Source organism: Bos grunniens, chromosome 1 (genome assembly GCF_055505025.1).
Source record: "Bos grunniens cultivar Pamir isolate PY7600 chromosome 1, Bosgru_T2T1.0, whole genome shotgun sequence".
NCBI lineage: Eukaryota > Metazoa > Chordata > Mammalia > Artiodactyla > Bovidae > Bos > Bos grunniens.
The window spans coordinates 104241123-104260278 of NC_141165.1; the positions used below are offsets into that span (position 1 = coordinate 104241123).

The window sequence follows — 19156 nt, forward strand, 5'->3', positions numbered from 1 at the left end:
GGACATGTAAAAGATAATGCTGCATTCAGGCATCTGTTGGGAATAAACAGACATTAGTTTCAAGAAATGGCACACATAGGAGGAGTCCAAAAGGGGACATGAAGTGACTCATTTATTTTGGCTTTAGGACAACTCACAGGGTATCCTATGAGTCAGTTAAAATATAGTTAAGAAATATTATTCTAGATATAAATGTAGAAGTCCAATCCTCCTAATACATATAAGTTTATATATATGTTTGAAGTAAAGTTAAAGTGTTAGTCACTCAGTCATGTCTGACTCTGCAACCGCATGGACTATAGCCTGCCAGGATCTTCTGCCCATGGAATTCTCCAGGCAAGAAAACTGGATGGGTAACCATTCCCTTCTCCAGGGGATCTTCCTAACCCAGGGATTGAACCCAGGTCTCCTGCACTGCAGGCAGATTCTTTACCAGGGAAGCCCATATATAGTCAACTTCAGAAAGTGATCTTAAAAAGCAAATGGACTCATCACAATCAGGTTTTTGCAAAGAAAATATACTTATTATCTCATAATCACTGCAGGTAGTAGCCACTTTTTCCTGGACAAAATGAAAAGTAGATCATATGCCTTATCTATGAATTTTGTGATATTTTCACTGGAAAGGACATTATTTTACTCCATTGACCTTGGCCAAAGCCACCTGTGATGGGAGAATTGGGTGTTCATGTGGCCAGGTCACAAAGTCTTTTCCCTTGGCCTTCTCTTCTGAGGCTCTTTCCATTCTGCCATGTCCCACTTTGCCTCAGAGAAACAGTCTGTCTAAAGGCTAGAGGAATGTGGCATTAAGCTGAGAGATGTGGAAAGGTAGGAAAGAAAAGGAGTGGTTTTGTTGACTTCCCTAATTGTCCTACTAAACATCTCTAGTATTTTATTGGGTAATTAAAAGTGCCTATCATAGGACCTAGCAAAGCTGATAGTACCTTTTGTTGTGTCAAGCACCAAGCTAACACTTAAAAACAAATCAACCAACCAATCAAATTTGCCTTTATAGTGATTTTATATCTGGTAACAGATAACAGATTAGAAAGAGCCTTAATCAGAGTAGACAGAAGAAAACATTATTTTTAATCTTCATGCAGACTTCCGTCTGCCTCCTGTTTATTATTAATTGATCTTTTAGAAAAGTTGACAATGCTATGGCTACAGAGGAAACAGCCCCCTTGTATTGTGGCTCATGTTCCTGTCTAATGATACACATAACCAACACTTGGGAATAGTATAAAGGCACTTACCTTGAGGTCCACATAGACATGGTATAAGAGGGAAGAAGAAAGCCAGCACTGCCTGTGCCTTCATGTCTCGTGGAGATCATATTCCTGATACTATCAAAGAGAAGCAAAATATGCAAGTTACAGATTTCAAGTGCAGACAGGAATTGGAGAAGAAAGAATTAATGTCTCTGCCTATAGGAGAATCATTAAATTAACTCTGCTGCATTCACACAAATAATTCTTCTACAACCATTAAATCTTTAAAATTAAATACTGTAAAAGACAGTTCAATGGTATGGAAAGAAGCTCTTAATGTTATAGGAGAAAAATCAGATTACAAGGCAACTTTTAAGTAGCACAATCCCCTTTTAAAAGTGCACATGTTTCTGCACATAGGAGGCCAACAGGACATATCACTAAATGTATAGCAGGATGTTAACTCTGAAGAAGAGATTTCACATCTAAGGCAGTACCTGCTATATAACAGATTCTGAAAAATGGCTGTTGAATGAATAAAGATTTGGTATACATTAAATGGTGGTTCTCTGGATATTTGAAGAATAAAAAACTGTATGATCATCTCAATAAATGCAGAAACAGCTTTTGACAAAATTCAGAATCCATTTATGATAAAAACCCTCCAGAAAACTGGGCATAAAGGGAATATACCAAAACATAATAAAGTACATAGATGGCAAACTCACAGTTAACATCATTCTCAATGGTGAAAAGCTGGAAGCCTTTCCTTTAAGATTATGATACCCACTCTGGCCACTTTTATTTAAGATAGTATTGGAAATTCTAGTCACATCAATCAGACAAGACAAAGTAGAATTGAGATCAGAAAGGAAGAAGTAAAACTGTCACTATTTGCTGATGACTTGATATACACATAAAAATCCTAAAGAGGCAACCAGAAAACTACTAGAGCTTGTTACAAAATTAATATTCAGAAGTCTGTTGCATTTCTATACACAAATAATGAACTATCAGAAAGAAATTAAGGAAACAACCCAATTTACCATTGAATCAAAAAGAATAAAATCCTTAGGAACAAACCTACCCAAGGAGGTAAAATACCTGTACATGGCAAACTATAAGACACTAATGAAAGAAACTGAAGCTGACACAAACAGACAGAAAGATACACAATGTTAATGGGTGGGAAGAATACTGTTAAAATGACCAAACGACCAAACGCAATCCAGAGTCATTGCAATCCCCGTCAAAATGCTGAGGGCATTTTCACAGAACTAGAACACCTAATTCTAAAATGTGTATGGAAAGGTAAAAGACCGTGAATAACCAAGATAATCTTGAGAAAGAAGAAAAGGGCTACAGATATCATGCTCTCTGACTTCAGACCATACAGCCATCAAAATAGTATGATACTGGCACTAAATCAGACACATAGGTCAGTGGGACAGATAGAGAGCTCAGAAACAAAACTCCACACATATGGTCAATTAAACTATGACAAGGGAAGGAAGAATACACAATGGAGAAAAGACAGACTCTTTAATAAGTGGTGTTGGGAGAATTAGACAGCTACATGTAAAAGAGTGAAATTACAACATTCTCTAATGTCATACTCAAAATAGATTAAAGATTTAAATATAAGACCAAAAATCATAAAACGGACAGAAGAAAACATAGGTAGAACACTCTGACATAAATCATAGCAATATTTTTTAGATATGTCTCCTAAAGCAAAGAAAATAAATGCAAAAATGAACATATGGGACCTAATTGAACTTAAAAACTATTTCACAGCAAAGGAAACTATTGACAAAATGAAAAGAGCTATCAAATGGGAAAAAACATTTGCAAGTGATACGACCAATAAGTGATTAATATCCAAAATATAGTACAACTCATACAACTCAACATCAAAAACCAAAATTCAATTTAAAAATGGGCAGAACTGAATAGACATTTTTCCAAAGAGGAAATGTAGATGGCCAAAAGGCACATGAAAAGATGCTCATCATTGCTAATCATCGGGGACACGCAAATCAAAGCCACAATGAGCGAGCACCTCACACCTGTCAGAATTGCTATCATCAAAAAGAAGACAAATAACAAATGTAGATGAGGATGTGGAGAAAACGGAACCTTCCTATACTGTTGATGGGAATGTAGATTGGTGCAGCCACTGTGAAACAGTATGGAGATTTCTCAAAAATCTAAAAATAAAACTACCATGAAAAGTGAAAGTCATTCAGTTGTGTCCGACTCTTTGCAATCCCATAGATGTACAGTCCATGGAATTCTCTAGGCTAGAATACTGGAATCGGTAGCCTTTCCCTTCTCCAGAGGATCTTCCCAACCCAGGGATGGAACCCAGGTCTCCTGCATTGCAGATGGATGCTTTGCCAGCTGAGCTACCAGCGGAGCCAAAACTACTGTGTGACCCATTAATTCACACCTGGGTATATATTTGAAAAAAGCAAAAACACTAATTTGAAAAGATGCATGTAGCCCAATGTTCATACAGGCGCCATTTATAATTTCCAAGATATGGGAGCAAACTACATGGCCATCAGCAGATGAACGGATAAAAAAAGATGTAGTGTGTGTGTGTGTGTGTGTGTGTATTTCATTGTACACAGTGAAAACTACTCAACCATAAAAAAAGAATGAATTTGCATATGGTTAGACTTGGATGGTATTATGCTAAGTGGAATAAGTCAGATGAATAGAGACAAATACCATATGATGTAACTTACATGTGGAATCTTAAATTACTGAGTGTCACAAAAAACGAAACAGACTCACAGAAATGAGAACAAATTAGTGGTTACCACTGGAGAGATGGAAGGGGAGAAGAAAAACATGGGGGTAGGGGATTAAGAGGTAAAAACTAGTATGTATAAAATAAATAAGCTTCAGGAATATATTGTACAACACAGGGAAACGAGCCAATATTTTATAACAACTATAAATGGAACATAACCTTTAAAAATTGTGAGTCACTATTTTGTACACCTGAAATTTATGTAACATTGTACCTAAACTATAACTCAATTTAAAATTAAGAATTTTTAAAAAGATAACAAATAATGTGTTGGCAAGGATGTAGAAAAACAGAGAACCCTCATGCACTGTTGGTGGGAATGGAAATTGGTGTAGCCACTGTGAAAAACAGTATGAAGATTCTTTGAAAAATTAAGAATACTACCACATGATCCAGCAATTTCACTGCTGGGTATTTACTGAAAAAAAAAAAAGAAAAAAACAACTAGAAAAGATATATGGACCCATATGTTTATTGCAACATTATTTACAATAGCCAATATACAAGCAACCTAAGTGCCCATCAATAGATGAATGGATAAAGAAGCTATGATATACATATACAATGGAATATTATTCAGTCATAAAAAGGATGAAACCTTGCCATTTGCGGCAATATGGATGTAACTAGAGGGTATTAAGGTAATAGAAATAAGTCTGACAGAGATATTAAAATACTGTATAATTTCTCGCATATGCGAATCACACCAAAAAAAATGTGAACCAAATGAACAAGGTATAGATAGATACAGGGAACAAACAGGTTGTTGCCACAGGGGAAGGGATTAGGGGGAGGGAAAGATGTACATGTGGAGTAGGCGAAGGCACCCCACTCCAGTACTCTTGCCTGGAAAATCCCATGGACTGAGGAGCCTGGTAGGCTGCAGTCCATGGGGTCGTGAAGAGTCGGACACAACTGAGCGACTTCACTTTGACTTTTCATTTTCATGCATTGGAGAAGGAAATGGCAACCCACTCCAGTGTTCTTGCCTGGAGAATCCCAGGGACGGGGGAGCCTGGTGGGCTGCCGTCTATGGGGTCGCATAGAGTCGGGCACGACTGAAGCGACTTAACAACAACAAAGATGTACATGAAGGAGGTTAAAAGGCACAAAATTCCTGAGACTTCTCTGGTGGTCTAGTGGCTAAGACTCTACGATCCCAACACAGGGGGCCTGGGTTCGGTCCCTGATCAGGGAACTAAATCCCACATGCCACAACTACGAGTTTGGATGCCATAACCAGATTCCTCTGCCACAACTATGACGTGGAATAGCTAAACAATACTATTTTTTTAAAAAAGAAATGCTTTTTTTTAAAAAAGGTACAAACTTCCTGCTGCAAAATAATTGAGTCAGGGTATGAAATGTACACGCGTGCATCCTAAGTCGCTCCATTCATGTCCAACCCTGTGAGACTATATGGACTATAGCCCCCCAGGTTCCACTGTCCATGGGGATTCTCCATGCAAGAATACTGGAGTGGGTTGCCATGCCCTTCTCCAGGGGCTCTTTCCAACTCAGGGATCAAACTCACATCTCTTATGTCTCTTGCATTGGCAGCTGGGTTCTTTACCACTAGCACCACCTGGGAAGCCTCATGAAATGTACGGTGTGGGGGAAACAGAGTACATAATTATATAATATCTTTGTAATATGACAGATCATAACTAGACTTCTCATGGTGATTATTTTGAAATATATGGAAATATTAAATCACTGTTACATAACAGGAACCAACACAGTAGTAAACTAACATACCATAAAATAAAGTGTTTGGCAAAGTAAACATGTAAAACAGGAGTAGTTATAAAAATAAGAACTTCATATTTCTTCTTATAGATGTATTTGATTGTATAATGTATGAAAAGATATATATCACAAGGCTTATCTCTTTAATAGTAAGATTAGAAAAGAAAGAAAGTGAAGCTAAGTTGCTCAGTTGTGTCCAACTCTTTGTGATCCCATGGACTGCACCCCACCAGGCTCTTCCATCCACGGAATTTTCCAGGCAAGAGTTCTGAAGTGGGTTGCCATTTCCTTCTCCAGGGGATCTTCCTGACTCAAGGATTGAACCTGGATCTCCCACATTGCAGGCAGACGCTTTACCGTCTGGGCCACCAGGGAAGCCCAGTAAGATTAAAAGTAATCATTAAATTCATTTTCTGCCATGAATAGATGTAAATATGTAATGATGCATTTCACCTTTACAGGCTATTAAAAAACAATTCAAGATTTAATCAATCTCTTTCAAGCAAGAATTAACTCTACCTTGTTTAATGTAACTTCAGAACATTCCATTTCCACTATTGTACTAAAGGTTCAATTTCCCATTTTCCATGATGACTGCAATATTTTCTACCTTTTCTTGAAACTTCCAGCACCCCCGCTTCCCAACCTCCTTTCAGCTGATGTTCTTGATTCATTAATTGAAAGTTGAAGTGTTAGTCGCTCAGTTGTGTCCAACTGTTTGCGACCCCATGGACTATACTTAGTCAGGTTCCTCTGCCCATGGAATTCTCCAGGCAAGAATAAGATTGGAATGGGTTGCCATTCCCTTCTCCAGGGGATCTTCCCAACCCAAGGATTGAACCTGGGTCTCCTGCATTGCAGGTAGATTCTTTACTAGCTGAGCCACCAGGGAAGCCCTGATTCATTAATTAGTTAAAGTTAACTATGGATGTTCCCTCATCCCCCTAGCATCAATTTAACCAACCCATTAACAGCTGTCTACTCTTCTGACTCCTCTCCTCCTCTTATCCAAATCCAAACCCTTCGCTTTTGCTCTGCATCTCACATCACTTTTTATTTTCAAGAAATCTGTCCCTGCAATTACATCACTTTTCTACTCTATGATTCAATTCTTTTTCTCTACTAGATTGATCCTATGAGCAAAAATGCTCCAATTTATCCCATCTTAAGAACATGAGAAAAAACAATACTCTCCACTGACTCTTGGTTAACTATATACCTATTTCTCAACTCTGTTAACTTCTTAAAATAATTGTCTAAATAGCCACCCCCATTTTGGAGATCAGCCCTGGATGTTCTTTGGAAGGAATGATGCTAAAGCTGAAATTCCAGTACTTTGGCCACCTGATGCAAAGAGTTGACTCACTGGAAAAGACGCTGATGCTGGGAGGGATTGGGACGAGATGTAGGAGGAGAAGGGGACGACAGAGGATGAGATGGCTGGATGGCTGGATGGCATCACTAACTCAATGGACATGAATTTGAGTGAACTCCAGGAGATGGTGATGGACAGGGAGGCCTGGCGTGCTGCGATTCATGGGGTCGCAGAGTCGGACACGACTGAGTGACTGAAATGAACTGAACTGAACTGAATTTTCCCCTTAACATTTCCCCTCAATCCACTCCAGGCTCTTGTTTCCAAGAAGTGTCATAAACTGCCCTTTGTCAGTGTCACCAAGAAGTTCTGTGTTGCCAACTCAGTGGATGCGGTTTGTCCTCATCTTATTCAATCTCACAGGAGCACTCAACATGGCTGTTATCTTTTTTTATTAAGGATTCTTCTCTTTGTTCTAGGCCACCACAGTCTCCTAGTTTTTCCTTCCTCATGGCCGCTCCTCCTTAGTCCTCCTTACTCAGCCTCCTCCTTTGCTTGTCCTGCTTCTGTAAAAGTACAGGACATTCTCAGGACTTAAACTTTCTCTATACTCACTCCCTTGGTAAGCCTGTTATCCAACAGATCCAGCTGCTCACTGTTTGAAAATCAATACCTGAGAGAGAGACAAGTGTTGGTAGAAAAGAAACCTGCTTTTAATTAGAAAGCCATTAATTTGGGAAGAAGGCAGACTCGTATCCCCCCAAAACCAACTCCGAAGATTCTGCTTGGCCCTGAAAATGTTTAAAGGGAAAACGGGAAGTAACAATCTCAGTTAATTGTTGAGGTGGGGTCAGAGTCATCACCATCCCCCACTGTGTGCACTGTGGTCTTTATTTAGATGCTATCTTCTTCACACATTTTGTTTATAAGATTACCGAAGCAGAAGCTAGGGAAGAGATCTGGTCATCTGTTACTTATTCTTCATTTCTACTCCTTTGATCTATGGAAAGAAACACCAGGTTAGGCAAGGTGACAAGACCAAGGGGTTTCCTGCTGAGTGTGGTTTCCTGCAAAGAGCTGCTTACAAGTCCTTCTGTTTCATGGCTCTGAATGACATTTGTACACCAAGGATTCTTAGATTTATCTACTGAGTCAAGGACATATATTCAATTGCCCATTTGACCTGTTCATTTAGATGCCTTATAGGCATCACAGAACAAACATGAACCTTTGGTTTATGCCTCATTCCCTTTACAGTTGTTCTCTAGTCCACCCTGAACAAAACAACAAAAATTACCCCATTTCTCCTTCAGTTTTTATCTCAATATCCTCCATGCTGTTTAGTCTAGAAACTTAGAAATCAACTTTGATTCTTCCCTTCCCTCATGTCCCTCATCTAATCTATTAATCAGTCTTTTATTAATGAAATAAACAAAACTCCATTATTTGTGCACTTCTTTCCAACTCTACCATCACCTTCTACCCCAAGGCCACTATCATCTCTTACCTGGATATCAAAAATAGTTATCTGGATGGTTACCACTCTTCTACTCCTGCCTTCTTATAATCTGTCAACGCAGCATTCAAGGTCATATCTTAAAAATATAAATAGGTCTATAACAGCCTTCTAATTCAATCACTGCAGTGACTTCCCATCACAGTCAAATCAAATTCTTAATCCTAGCCTACCAAGCCTTGGATGGATTCTCTGGCTCCTGGTCCTGCCTGCCTCTCCAGCCTCCCATATAACAGCCCACAAAATCCATTCCAAAAGACTTGTGAGCACAAATGCTCCAATTCAAGGGTCAGCGTGAGCCGAAAATTAGGCCCTTGAAAACTGGTTAATTCATGTCTTTTGGATAAAATGACAAATTGCCATAACCCACTTATCATCTAAGATGAAGTACTATGAATAAAAAAACATACTCAACCTCTTCTACACAAATGTCTGATTTAGCGCTTTGGAAATAATTTCAGCATTCAGCTAAGTGAGGCAGTTAATGAGTATTTGGCCCTATTTTTATGCCTAAGTTTTATTTTTAGACATTTATTTTCTTCCCCCAAAGCAGCCGAAATCTTCCACCTTGGATTAAATTGAAGCTACCCAAGTTGCAATCAGCACCCTTACAAAAGGGCTCAAATGTTAGAAGCGCCTTGTTCTGGTACATTGTGGCTGATTTCCAGATGTGGGGAAAGAAGGCAAAGAAAAGCAGCCTCCATAATGAAACATGGCAAAAAGAAATCCAGATGCTGAGACTAATCAAGACAGAAGAAAAACCTGAAGCCATTCTACAAGCATAAAATAAAGAGAACAGAATGGCTACCCCTGTGTTCATCTTAACAGCCACAGACCACACTGACTGAGGGTTTTCCTGGTGGCTCGGATGGTAGAGAATCTGCCTGCAATGTGGGAGGCCTGGCTTCGATCCTTGGGTTAGGAAGCTCCCCTGGAGAAGGGCATGGCAACCCACTCCAGTATTCTTGCCTGGAGAATCCCATGGACAGAGGAGTCTGGCAGGCTAAGTCCATGGGGTTGCAGAGTCAGACACGATTGAGCAACTAAGCACAGCACGGCACACTGACTGAGGCCTTCAGCACTAATTGTGACAACAACAAACTTTACTTGTGTTCAGGTCAGGTTCTCCAGCCCTAACATTAAAGACTGGTCTTGGCTCATAACTGCTGGCCTAGATATGACCAGATGCACACAGAAGGTCAGTTGTCTTGTTCAATAAACAAGAATGTTTCACATCATTTGCATCATGCTAGTTCACATTATGAATTCCTCCAGGAAAAACGGATTCCAGGGAGCTCCTCTCTCCTATGCGTTGTTTTAAATTCAGTGCCTCTCACAATGCTCAGGGCACTGTGCCAATTTGGGAAAGAAGTCATAATAAAGGAAAACTCTGTAGCATCCTAGGGATTTCTCCTTAGCATCCACTTAGATTTTACTAGGATTGACTCTGTTTAGATAGAAAAATGAACAAAAGAACAATTTTAGGATTACCCACTCTTTACTCAAAAGAAATCTTCCTTGATATTTTATAGTGAAAATCCTCCACTTGAGGATTTACATATTGGGTTGAAATTTTGAATCTCTACATGTACTGTCTTTGCTTCAAGCACATTTTTTGAGTACGGGGTGCAGGTAGGTGTAGGGAGTAGCTCTTGGTTTGTTTGGAAACCAGGTTAAAAGTGTGTTCAACACATCTGGGAGGGAGGTGAAGAGGTGCAGCTGCAGAGCAGCAAGAGTGGAGGCAAAGGAAAATTGAAACAAGAAAGGAAGAAAAGCAGGCATTAGGTGGTGGTGCCCTATTGGCCTCAGCTTTAGAACAGAACACAGGGGCACTCGCTCACTCATAAAGGACACTCTCCAGGCCTCCTCTGCAGAACCACAGCACCTCAGAACAATCCATCAGAGGAAGAGAGCAAAAGGGATTCATCGACAGATTTTCTCCATAGGCAAATTTTCCCCATGGGGCTTTAACCCCCATGCTCTTCCTGGTTCCCTTGGGGCACCACTCAGGAAGCCAGACTAATGCCTCCCAGTATCATACTTTGAATATGGAAACATGGGGCAAAGGAAACCACCACCTCTGGGAATCTCCTTAGGTCATGTTTGGACCCTGTAATGGTGGCAGCTCTCACTATGGAGGCATCAATGGGGCACATGCTGAAGCCTCCCCAGGGAAGGCTGCTGATGTTTTGGAGTCAGTGGCATTGGGGATGGGGCTCTCTTTGTCCAACCAGTTGAAGGCTCAGGAAATAGGGAAGGCCAAGAAAATCTGCTGCTGCTGCTGCTAAGTCGCTACAGTCGTGTCCGACTCTGTGCGACCCCATAGACGGCAGCCCACCAGGCTCCCCCATCCCTGGGATTCTCCAGGCAAGAAAACTGGAGTGGCTTGCCATTTCCTTCTCCAATGCATAAAAGTGAAAGTGAAGTTGCTCAGTGGTGTCTGACTCTTCGAGACCCCATGGACTGCAGCCCACCAGGCTCCTCTGTCCATGGGATTTTCCAGGCAAGAGTACTGGAGTGGGGTGCCATTGCCTTCTCCCAAGAAAATCTAGGGAGGCTCATAAATCAGGCCCAATAAAAGTAGCTAGTTCAAAAATGCCACATATTTAATATCTGATATTTTGTATGTTAACACAGCTTCCCTGATGGCTTCATGGTAACCTGTCTGCCAATGCAGCAGACAGAAGGTCAATGGGTCAGGAAGATTCCCTGGAGAAGAAAGTAACAATCCACTCCAGTATTCTTGCCTGGGAAATCCCATGGACAGAGCAGCAGGGCAGCCTACAGTCCATGGGGACACAAAGAATCAGACACAACTTAGCAACTAAACAACAACAACAGCAACAAGACCATTTGGCATTTGCTCAGATCCCCTGGGATCACTTTTAACCATTCAGTTTTCATGCACACGTTGCTCAGTTGGTGCTACCTGCTCACATCACTGCAGCCTTTTCAGAGTCTCGCCCTTAGATAATGGAAGCTGTGGTCTGGCAGTCACACTCCTTCCCTACTCTGTGCCCTCCTGGTGGCCTCAAGGCAAGAGCTATTCTGTGCTCCAGAGCCCCACTGTGGGAACAAGGCTGAGACTCCACCTAAAGCCCCATCCTTGCTTAGCATCTTCTGTTCCATCCTGCTTCCCATACTTCCTCACAGGTTTCCTTTGAAAACACCACCTCGTTACATGTCCACAAACCCGCATCTCCAAAGGGTTTGCTCTCCCAGAAGTGGAGCCCTGGACAAAGCACGTGTAAGGGAAACCACACTACACCGAAGGGGCCAGGGCACTTACTAACCTTCAAGGACCATTTTCCAGTTCAGAATTCTATCATGCAATGTTTCTTCTTGCCAAAAGTGTAGATCATAAATCCTCCTCGATTGTGCTCTATACAAAAAAGAATATAGCTGGATAGAGTGGAGTCTTTTGTTTTTAGCAAGAAGGCTGCAAACCCAAGACAACAGGCAAAAAAAGGCAGGGTAAACAGGCAAATAGCAGCTGTTTTGTCAGTCACATAAAGATAGTAAGGAATTGAACAAGACTCCATTAAGTGAAGTGAGTTTTGAACATGCACAGATACAAGTCCAAGGACTTCTTGGAAACATCACCTCTCCCTCTTTAACAGACCCTAAACAGATGTCTATGACACATCAAATGCCTCGGGAGCCAGTTGGCTGTGCCCGTCCACTTCTACCCCCTTCAGTTCAGAACGTATGTTGTCATCAGCTAATCATCTAACTAAATATTATGTTAATTGATTACATGGGAGGACAAGGCATACTTGGTGTTTCTCCAACAACTAAGTTAAATAAGATGAATGCTTCAGAGAGGCTAAATAAAGCACAGAAAAGGAGCAAGAAAATTCAGCTGTTTGGATTAGGTGTGGGAGAGTCAATAGAGAAAGACTGAAAACAAATTGTAAAGCTCTAGGAGGAGTTGGATTCTTTTCAACAATTTGAATACAAAGTTCTCCAGCCACTTTCAAGAAACAAAAACTGGAAATATCAGATGGTGAGATATTGATTAGTTTGTGTAAAAAAGATAATATAGAAGATCAAACAGTGACCCCATACTCAGAGAAAGGCCTTGGTGCCCTCCACTCAACAAATCTAGAAAATGAATGGACAGCAGTGTATTCTAACTTAAAAAAAATAAACATTAAAAATATGGAATTTGGGTATCTCACTTCTTTTTAACCACACTAACTGCTGGGGTTGATTATGTCAGATGTAAGGATTTCAACTAAATAATGAAAGCTCTAAAATGATACTGTGACTTCTCACCTCAGACAATGTGAGATGACATTTTTATATCAGAGGGGTGGCGACAGCACCTGGAGGTCAAAGAGTCTGGGCTAATCAGTAGAAGGCTTCCTTCCTAATGTTGGTTTAGGTTGATCACCTAAGTCTGATATCAGAATCCCACTCCATGATGGTCATGGTTGTCATATTTAAATATCCTACTGTGTGGTAAATGATATATTCAGTATTCCTTAGAATGAAATTAACTATTCTAACTCCGTCCCTGTATCATTCTTTCAAATACAGAAGTAAAGAACTCCTCTTTGTATCTACCTGTCAGGGTGTTAGGGTTGAGTGACCTGTAATGAGTATCAGAATCCAGGATTTAGTGTGAAGAAGAGGCAAAACCCAATCCTGACAAGACTCTTAGCTGCCATGTTACTAACACCGTTGCCCCAGAACCATACCCCGGCTCCTCCCTCCAGTAAACCCACAGAAAACCACACATAACCACACTCTCTGGCTGTGTTCACAGCGCAGGAATAAGACTGTAACTTGCATCAGCTGATTCAGCTTTGAAAGTGGGACAAAGGGCCCCCTGTGTCTCATTACCATCTCACTGTAACAGTAAGAATGTCTGTGTGCACCAAGATGGTTTAACCTGCTTCCCAACCTGATGCTAAAGGACCGTACAAGGGTTGAAAAGAAGTGGCATCCCAGTTCCAGGAAGAGCCCCGCCTATTCCCAGAAATCCAATGCACATGCCTCCCTCTCATTAGTCCTGCCCTTCAAATCTTACCTTAATGGTCCCGCAGGCAAGAAATTATTTGTGAACAAAGTTTCTGCTTCTGCATTCTCTGGCCACTGAATAAAGCTTGTGCTGCTTTAATCTCAGATTTGATTTTGTTTTTTGACTGTGTGAACCTGAATGGGAAAAGAACCCTTCTGAATGAGGGAGGGGCCCTTGGCTGGGCTAGGGTCCAAGCAGGGATCCATATGACCTAATTTGGCGAGACTTCTTGTTTGTTAAGGGATGATTTACAATGCACTGCCTTCTGCCAGGTACTTGTGTCCCTGTATACCTGAATTGGTGGGTTTCAGTCCTTAGAATTTAAAGCTGTAGCTCACCTGACTAGCTGGTGCAGAAGGAAAGAAAAGACTGCTGGCCTAGTTCTGTGTGCACGGCTCAATGGGTCATTTCGAAAGTACAGTGGTTATCAGGTTGGCTTTGTATCCGTAAGCTCTCTGTACAGCTCAGAGTCAATCCTGCCAAACAACTTTTGTTTGTAAAGCTCTATTGCTTCAGCCCTATCTTTTCCTCACAAACCATTTCTAAATTAAAGTCAGAAACTTTAAAATTCTGAGGAACAAGAGAAAGTGAAATATCTCAAATTTATCCTTACCTTCTAGGTAACAGGACTAGATCTTTCTTTGTAAGGAAACCCAGTCATCCAGCAAGCCTACCATCTTTTTTGCCACTAAAACACACAATTTGAACATCTCTCCTATATATCACAGGACCTTAAGTCAGACAGTCTCTAATCTCAAAAAGCTTAGTTTGGAACCAAAAAATAAATGGATTATATAAACAAATAAATCCAAATACACATATACAGGCAGCACTAAGGAACCCCCTGCCCTGGTGCTGTGGAAGGACAGAGGGAAAATACTGGAGTTTAAGAGGGAACAGGGTTTTAAGAAAAGCTTCTTGAAGCATCAGTTTTGAAAGACAAGGAGAAACTGACTTGTAAGGAAGAGTATAGGGAAGTGGAAGAGGGAAGATATTCTAGGCAGACAGTAGAACAAATGTGCAGCTGCTAGAGAACACAGAAACCAAATAGGCCACATGGAAGAGAAAATGCTGGAAAGGTATGCAAGGGCTCAATCATGACCATTCTTGTAATCCATACTAAGGAAATGGAAAGTTAATGATGAAGTCAAATTTGTGTTTTAGAAGATGAATAAAAGAAGCCAGCTTGTAAACATCAAATAAGTAGATATGACAGAAAACAATTTAAAAGCAAACAGTGTGAAACGGATAAAGTGAAAAGGACACTGTGACAGTTACTAGTACCATTTCTCTTTCTTGCTAACTGAACCCCTTCTCTGCCCAGCCCTGTGCAGGATATGACCACTTCTAGTTAAAAGGAGGACTGAGAAAGGGTTCAGAAAAGATAAATAAAATGACCATCACAACTCAGCATGGGTTAGGAGTCCTCTATATTTGGAAAAGGAGAAACTAGGGGTGACCACTGTGAAGAGCTGGGCCTATGTCAGGGGTGGAAGCCAGTCAGAACTTTCCAACTTTCTTGCAAACTGAGAATCCAACAGCTAACCATGTTTACCTCACTCTTGAATACTGAACTCCAATTATATGCTTGTATGTCCACACTTTTTCCTCCTCCTAGCTCTGAGACTAAAAGACAACGACAAAAGGGTTCTGTGTATCCAAAATTAACTACTAAAATCAAACTGAAAAAAACAAATACTGATACTTTTTTTGGACAATGGAACATAAACAAAAATCTGTTGGGAGAATTTCTATGGAATCCTTGTAACAGGGATAGATGCAAGAGGAGAATTTCATATAAACCCCCCTGCCGCCCTTTCTCTATTTTCTGAGCATTGATTTGATGCCTGGAGCTGCAGCAGCCACCCTACAGATGTGAGGAAACACATAGGAGGACTAAAAAATCAACAAAATAAGAATAATAGAGCAGGAGGATGGAAAGGATCTGGGTTTGAAATAGTATTTTTAAGTCCTTATAGGTGCCTGTTATGGATTTTCTATCTTTAGAGTTCCTGTTAATTAAGTTTAAGTTGCTGTTAGTTAGGTCTTCAAATGTCTCTGAACATCCAAAGTGACACAAAATAACTTTTTTTTACCTGATGAAGAGCTGCTGACACAGGAAGCAGGTTCCATTGCTGTCTACATAAAGAGAAAAAAGTCTGTTCTCCCTACATCAAAATACTAAAAGAATTTGTATTATGTCTTAGCAGAGTAAAGTTAGAAATATGCATTTTCTTGCTAATGGTAACAAAACCACTTTTAATCTTGAAGCCAAAACAAACATTAGTTATGAGCCACTGGAACTTTGTAGTAAGTTTAATGTGCCTTCAGTTTTTTTTCTAGGAATAGATTTCTATTAGCAGAACCACATTAACCTTAAAATTCCTGTTTCTTTTTAGAGTCAACATTATAAGGAAAATACTGATTCTCAGCTGAAGCTTTATCTTGCAAATAACGGAAGTTTTCTGTTAAACAACTAGAAAGAGTTTGCCTGGCTAATTTTACTCTCTAGGGTTCCTGTTTCTCCTTATTTCTTTCAAACAAAAGGAGTAGATACTTGTTTTCAAGAAACCTTTAAAAATAAGTTTATAAAACAGTAAAGTAACTTCACAGTGTATGATACAACAAGGACGTGAATATTTATAGAAAGAATACATTGGACACATCATGACGTAATTATATGTACTTCCACGTCATAAGTTTATTGTTAAATTTAGGAGTAAGAATAAAGAGTAAAGTTAAGAGTAGAGTAAAGTAAAGTGTAGAGTTAAGAGTAAAGACGGGACAATATAGAAGCTTTATGTTGGTCTTTAGACTTTTAAAATACAGAGTACATGCATTTGACTCATCTGGGCACATGAGTATACTGGTCCCTCACAGACCAAGCTGACCAGGTAATGTGATGACGGAGACAGATCTGGATATTAAATGATGCCTGTGGCAATTCCTAGTGAGAGAACTGCAATAAAAGCTCCTAGGTTTTGAAGAAAGGCTTTGTTCCTTTAGCAAGGGATTTTTCTTTCACAAATTGTGTCTAGGAGGATCAGATAACACAGAGTTTCTGAAGAAGATACTTGAGTTTTAGACTGTACAGATCAGAGATCCAATATCTACCACAATGTAAAAACAAAGCTGAGTACACCTTCCAGAATTCCATCAAGCTCTGAAAGACCAAATAAATTGTACAAGCAGATTGTTTACATGCCCACAGAGCCTACCACACTGTTGTTTCATCCTCAACCAGGGCTTAAGGCCTCAAAGGGGGTTCACTTAACAAGCTGTTGAGTACCAAGGATGGTTGGCTTCCTAGGTGGCCCTAGCAATAAAGAACCTGCCTGCCAATGCTGGAGACATAAGAAACGTGGGTTTGCGTGATCCCTGAGTTGGGAAGATCCCCTGGAGCAGAGCATGGCAACTCACTCCAGTATTCTTGCCTAGAGAATCCCGTGGACAGAGGAGCCTGGTAGGCTACAGTCCAGAGGGTGGCAAAGAATCAATTATAACTGAAGCAACCAAGTATGCATACACACACCAAGAATGGTTTTGCAGGAGAAGAACTGTTGTCCCCTGTGAGTAGGCTCTATAGGCCTAGAGACTCTGACAGGTAAGCCTGAAGGACAAGGGAGTAAGGGAAATCTCCAGTTCTGTAGGGCATTGAGTAGTATAGCTTTGGTATAGTATAGTATAGCTTTGGCTGAACGAAGATGAGGCTTTAGGCCAGGCTCTGTATCATGTTTTGGACTTGTTGGTCAAGGTGATGGAAAAAGGCTGATTGGAAGACTGAGGAAATGATGAGAATACAGAACATTAGGAATGGATCCAGAGCATGAGGTTGATCAGGAGTCTACTGAGCAAGTGTGAAAAAAGAGGCCAAGTTAACCTGATTCCATCGTTACTTATTCATGTAACTGAGAGCCTCTTCTGTGGTGAACCCTATTTGGTGAGCATTCGCATGGAACCCAAATAAGGCAGCTGTGGCTTCAGGGAGAGAGGTTCTTTCTCTCTGTTCCTTTCCTGCATCAAAGCGAACCAGGCTATGCTACAGCTGACTGCCACTGCAGATTGCCACTGAGGACTTCCGGAACACTCCATGTGCCATTTTTTTACCCCACCTAAATTGGCTGTGAAGGGAGTTCCTTGATCAGAAACAAAGGCCAGGGTCTAATTCAAATGTAACTCCCCATTTTATGCTCCCTATCAATGAAGTTGTTAACCTTTTAACACAGTGGAGTGGTCTCTAAGAACCTAGCTCGGCAATCTCACAGGGCTTCTTCCACCTTGGAAGTTACTTGACATAGCTACTTGGCAGAGTACTGGTTAGGCTCTGAACTGCATGCTGAATAAGGCACTGTCTCCTCATAGTTACAAGATGTGGATCTAAGAACCATATAGTGTCTAAAAATGATAGCTGACTAACCCACTTTCCCATTTTTAACTCACTGTCCCTTTAATGTCCATTCATCCTTTCTTTTAAACTTAAGGGAAGACTTTTACCATGGGACACAGTTTGGTTCTTCTGAATTGGAAGCTAAAACTGGTCATTTGAGCTCTTCATGCCAAAAAAAAAAAAAAATAGCATAAAAGTGGGATACTGTCTTGGCTGGGCCGATTGACCATGACTAATAAGACAATTTGCAATTATTGCTGTACAACTAGGAGGAATATGATAGGAACTTAGTGGATCCCTTTCTTTTTTTGATATGCTGTGGGTGAGGTTAATGGGGGACTATCTATAGGGAAGAGCACCAAGAACTGAAACAGCTCAAGAATCAAGGTTCAGGCTACCATGCTGGGGAAATAGTACAGAGGTGGGCTCAAGGTAAGACCACAGAATGAGTAATAGCAAAAAGAAGGCATGAGTATCAGCTCTGGCTTAGGGATAAGCAGCAAGAAAGAATGACCATAGCCTATGCTGTGACTTAGACTAAAAAGTCTTCTCTTCTATCCATACTTTATGCAGTGTGTGCTGCTGGTAGTAAAGCATTTCTTTAGGACCATAGACTGAAACAGAATTTGAAGGGGAATATCAGCTAAAGCAGAGCTACTCAGAGTAGGGGGGTTCTGCAGGCTGGTGCCAGTCAGTGAGCTGTTTATTACTGGTTCATAACACCAAAAGTATAGGAATACAGAATAAGTATTTAAAATTACTCTGTCAAATTGGTATCAAAATCTTTATGCCTATTGTATGTAATAATAAAAAATCGAGGCTTACATTTTATGTTCTTTTGAATTTCATTTTTCTAGAAATTCATTTTTATTACATCTTCCCAATGAATTTGTCCATGACAGATTAGAAACAAAACTTTACTGTTCCTTTAACTATAGAGCTGAGAATCACTGATTTTAATAAGCATCGGCTTTGTCAAAGCTATTACTACTCCTGGATGCAGCACCTGTTTAGGGGGAGAAGTCTGGTTCACAGAGCTTTAGTCAGCATGCAGACAGAAGGGGCAGCAAATAGATACGGTTCCAGAAACAACTTGGAATGAAAAGGTAGTTGGGAACTAGGATCATAAGT

At 40.5% G+C, this 19156-nt stretch overlaps 1 protein-coding gene across 22 annotated transcripts in view; it reads right to left on the reverse strand.

Moving 5' to 3' along the window:
* Positions 1–19156, reverse strand: part of HHLA2 (HHLA2 member of B7 family) — a 162269-nt gene that overhangs the window by 19017 nt on the left and 124096 nt on the right. For all 22 annotated transcript variants that reach the window (XM_086407830.1, XM_086407827.1, XM_086407819.1 and 19 more), the window contains one exon: positions 1257–1346. In XM_086407830.1, coding sequence (XP_086263956.1) covers positions 1257–1320 — 64 coding nt within the window. In that variant the 5' untranslated portion in view covers positions 1321–1346. The remainder of the gene's footprint in view (positions 1–1256; positions 1347–19156) is intronic.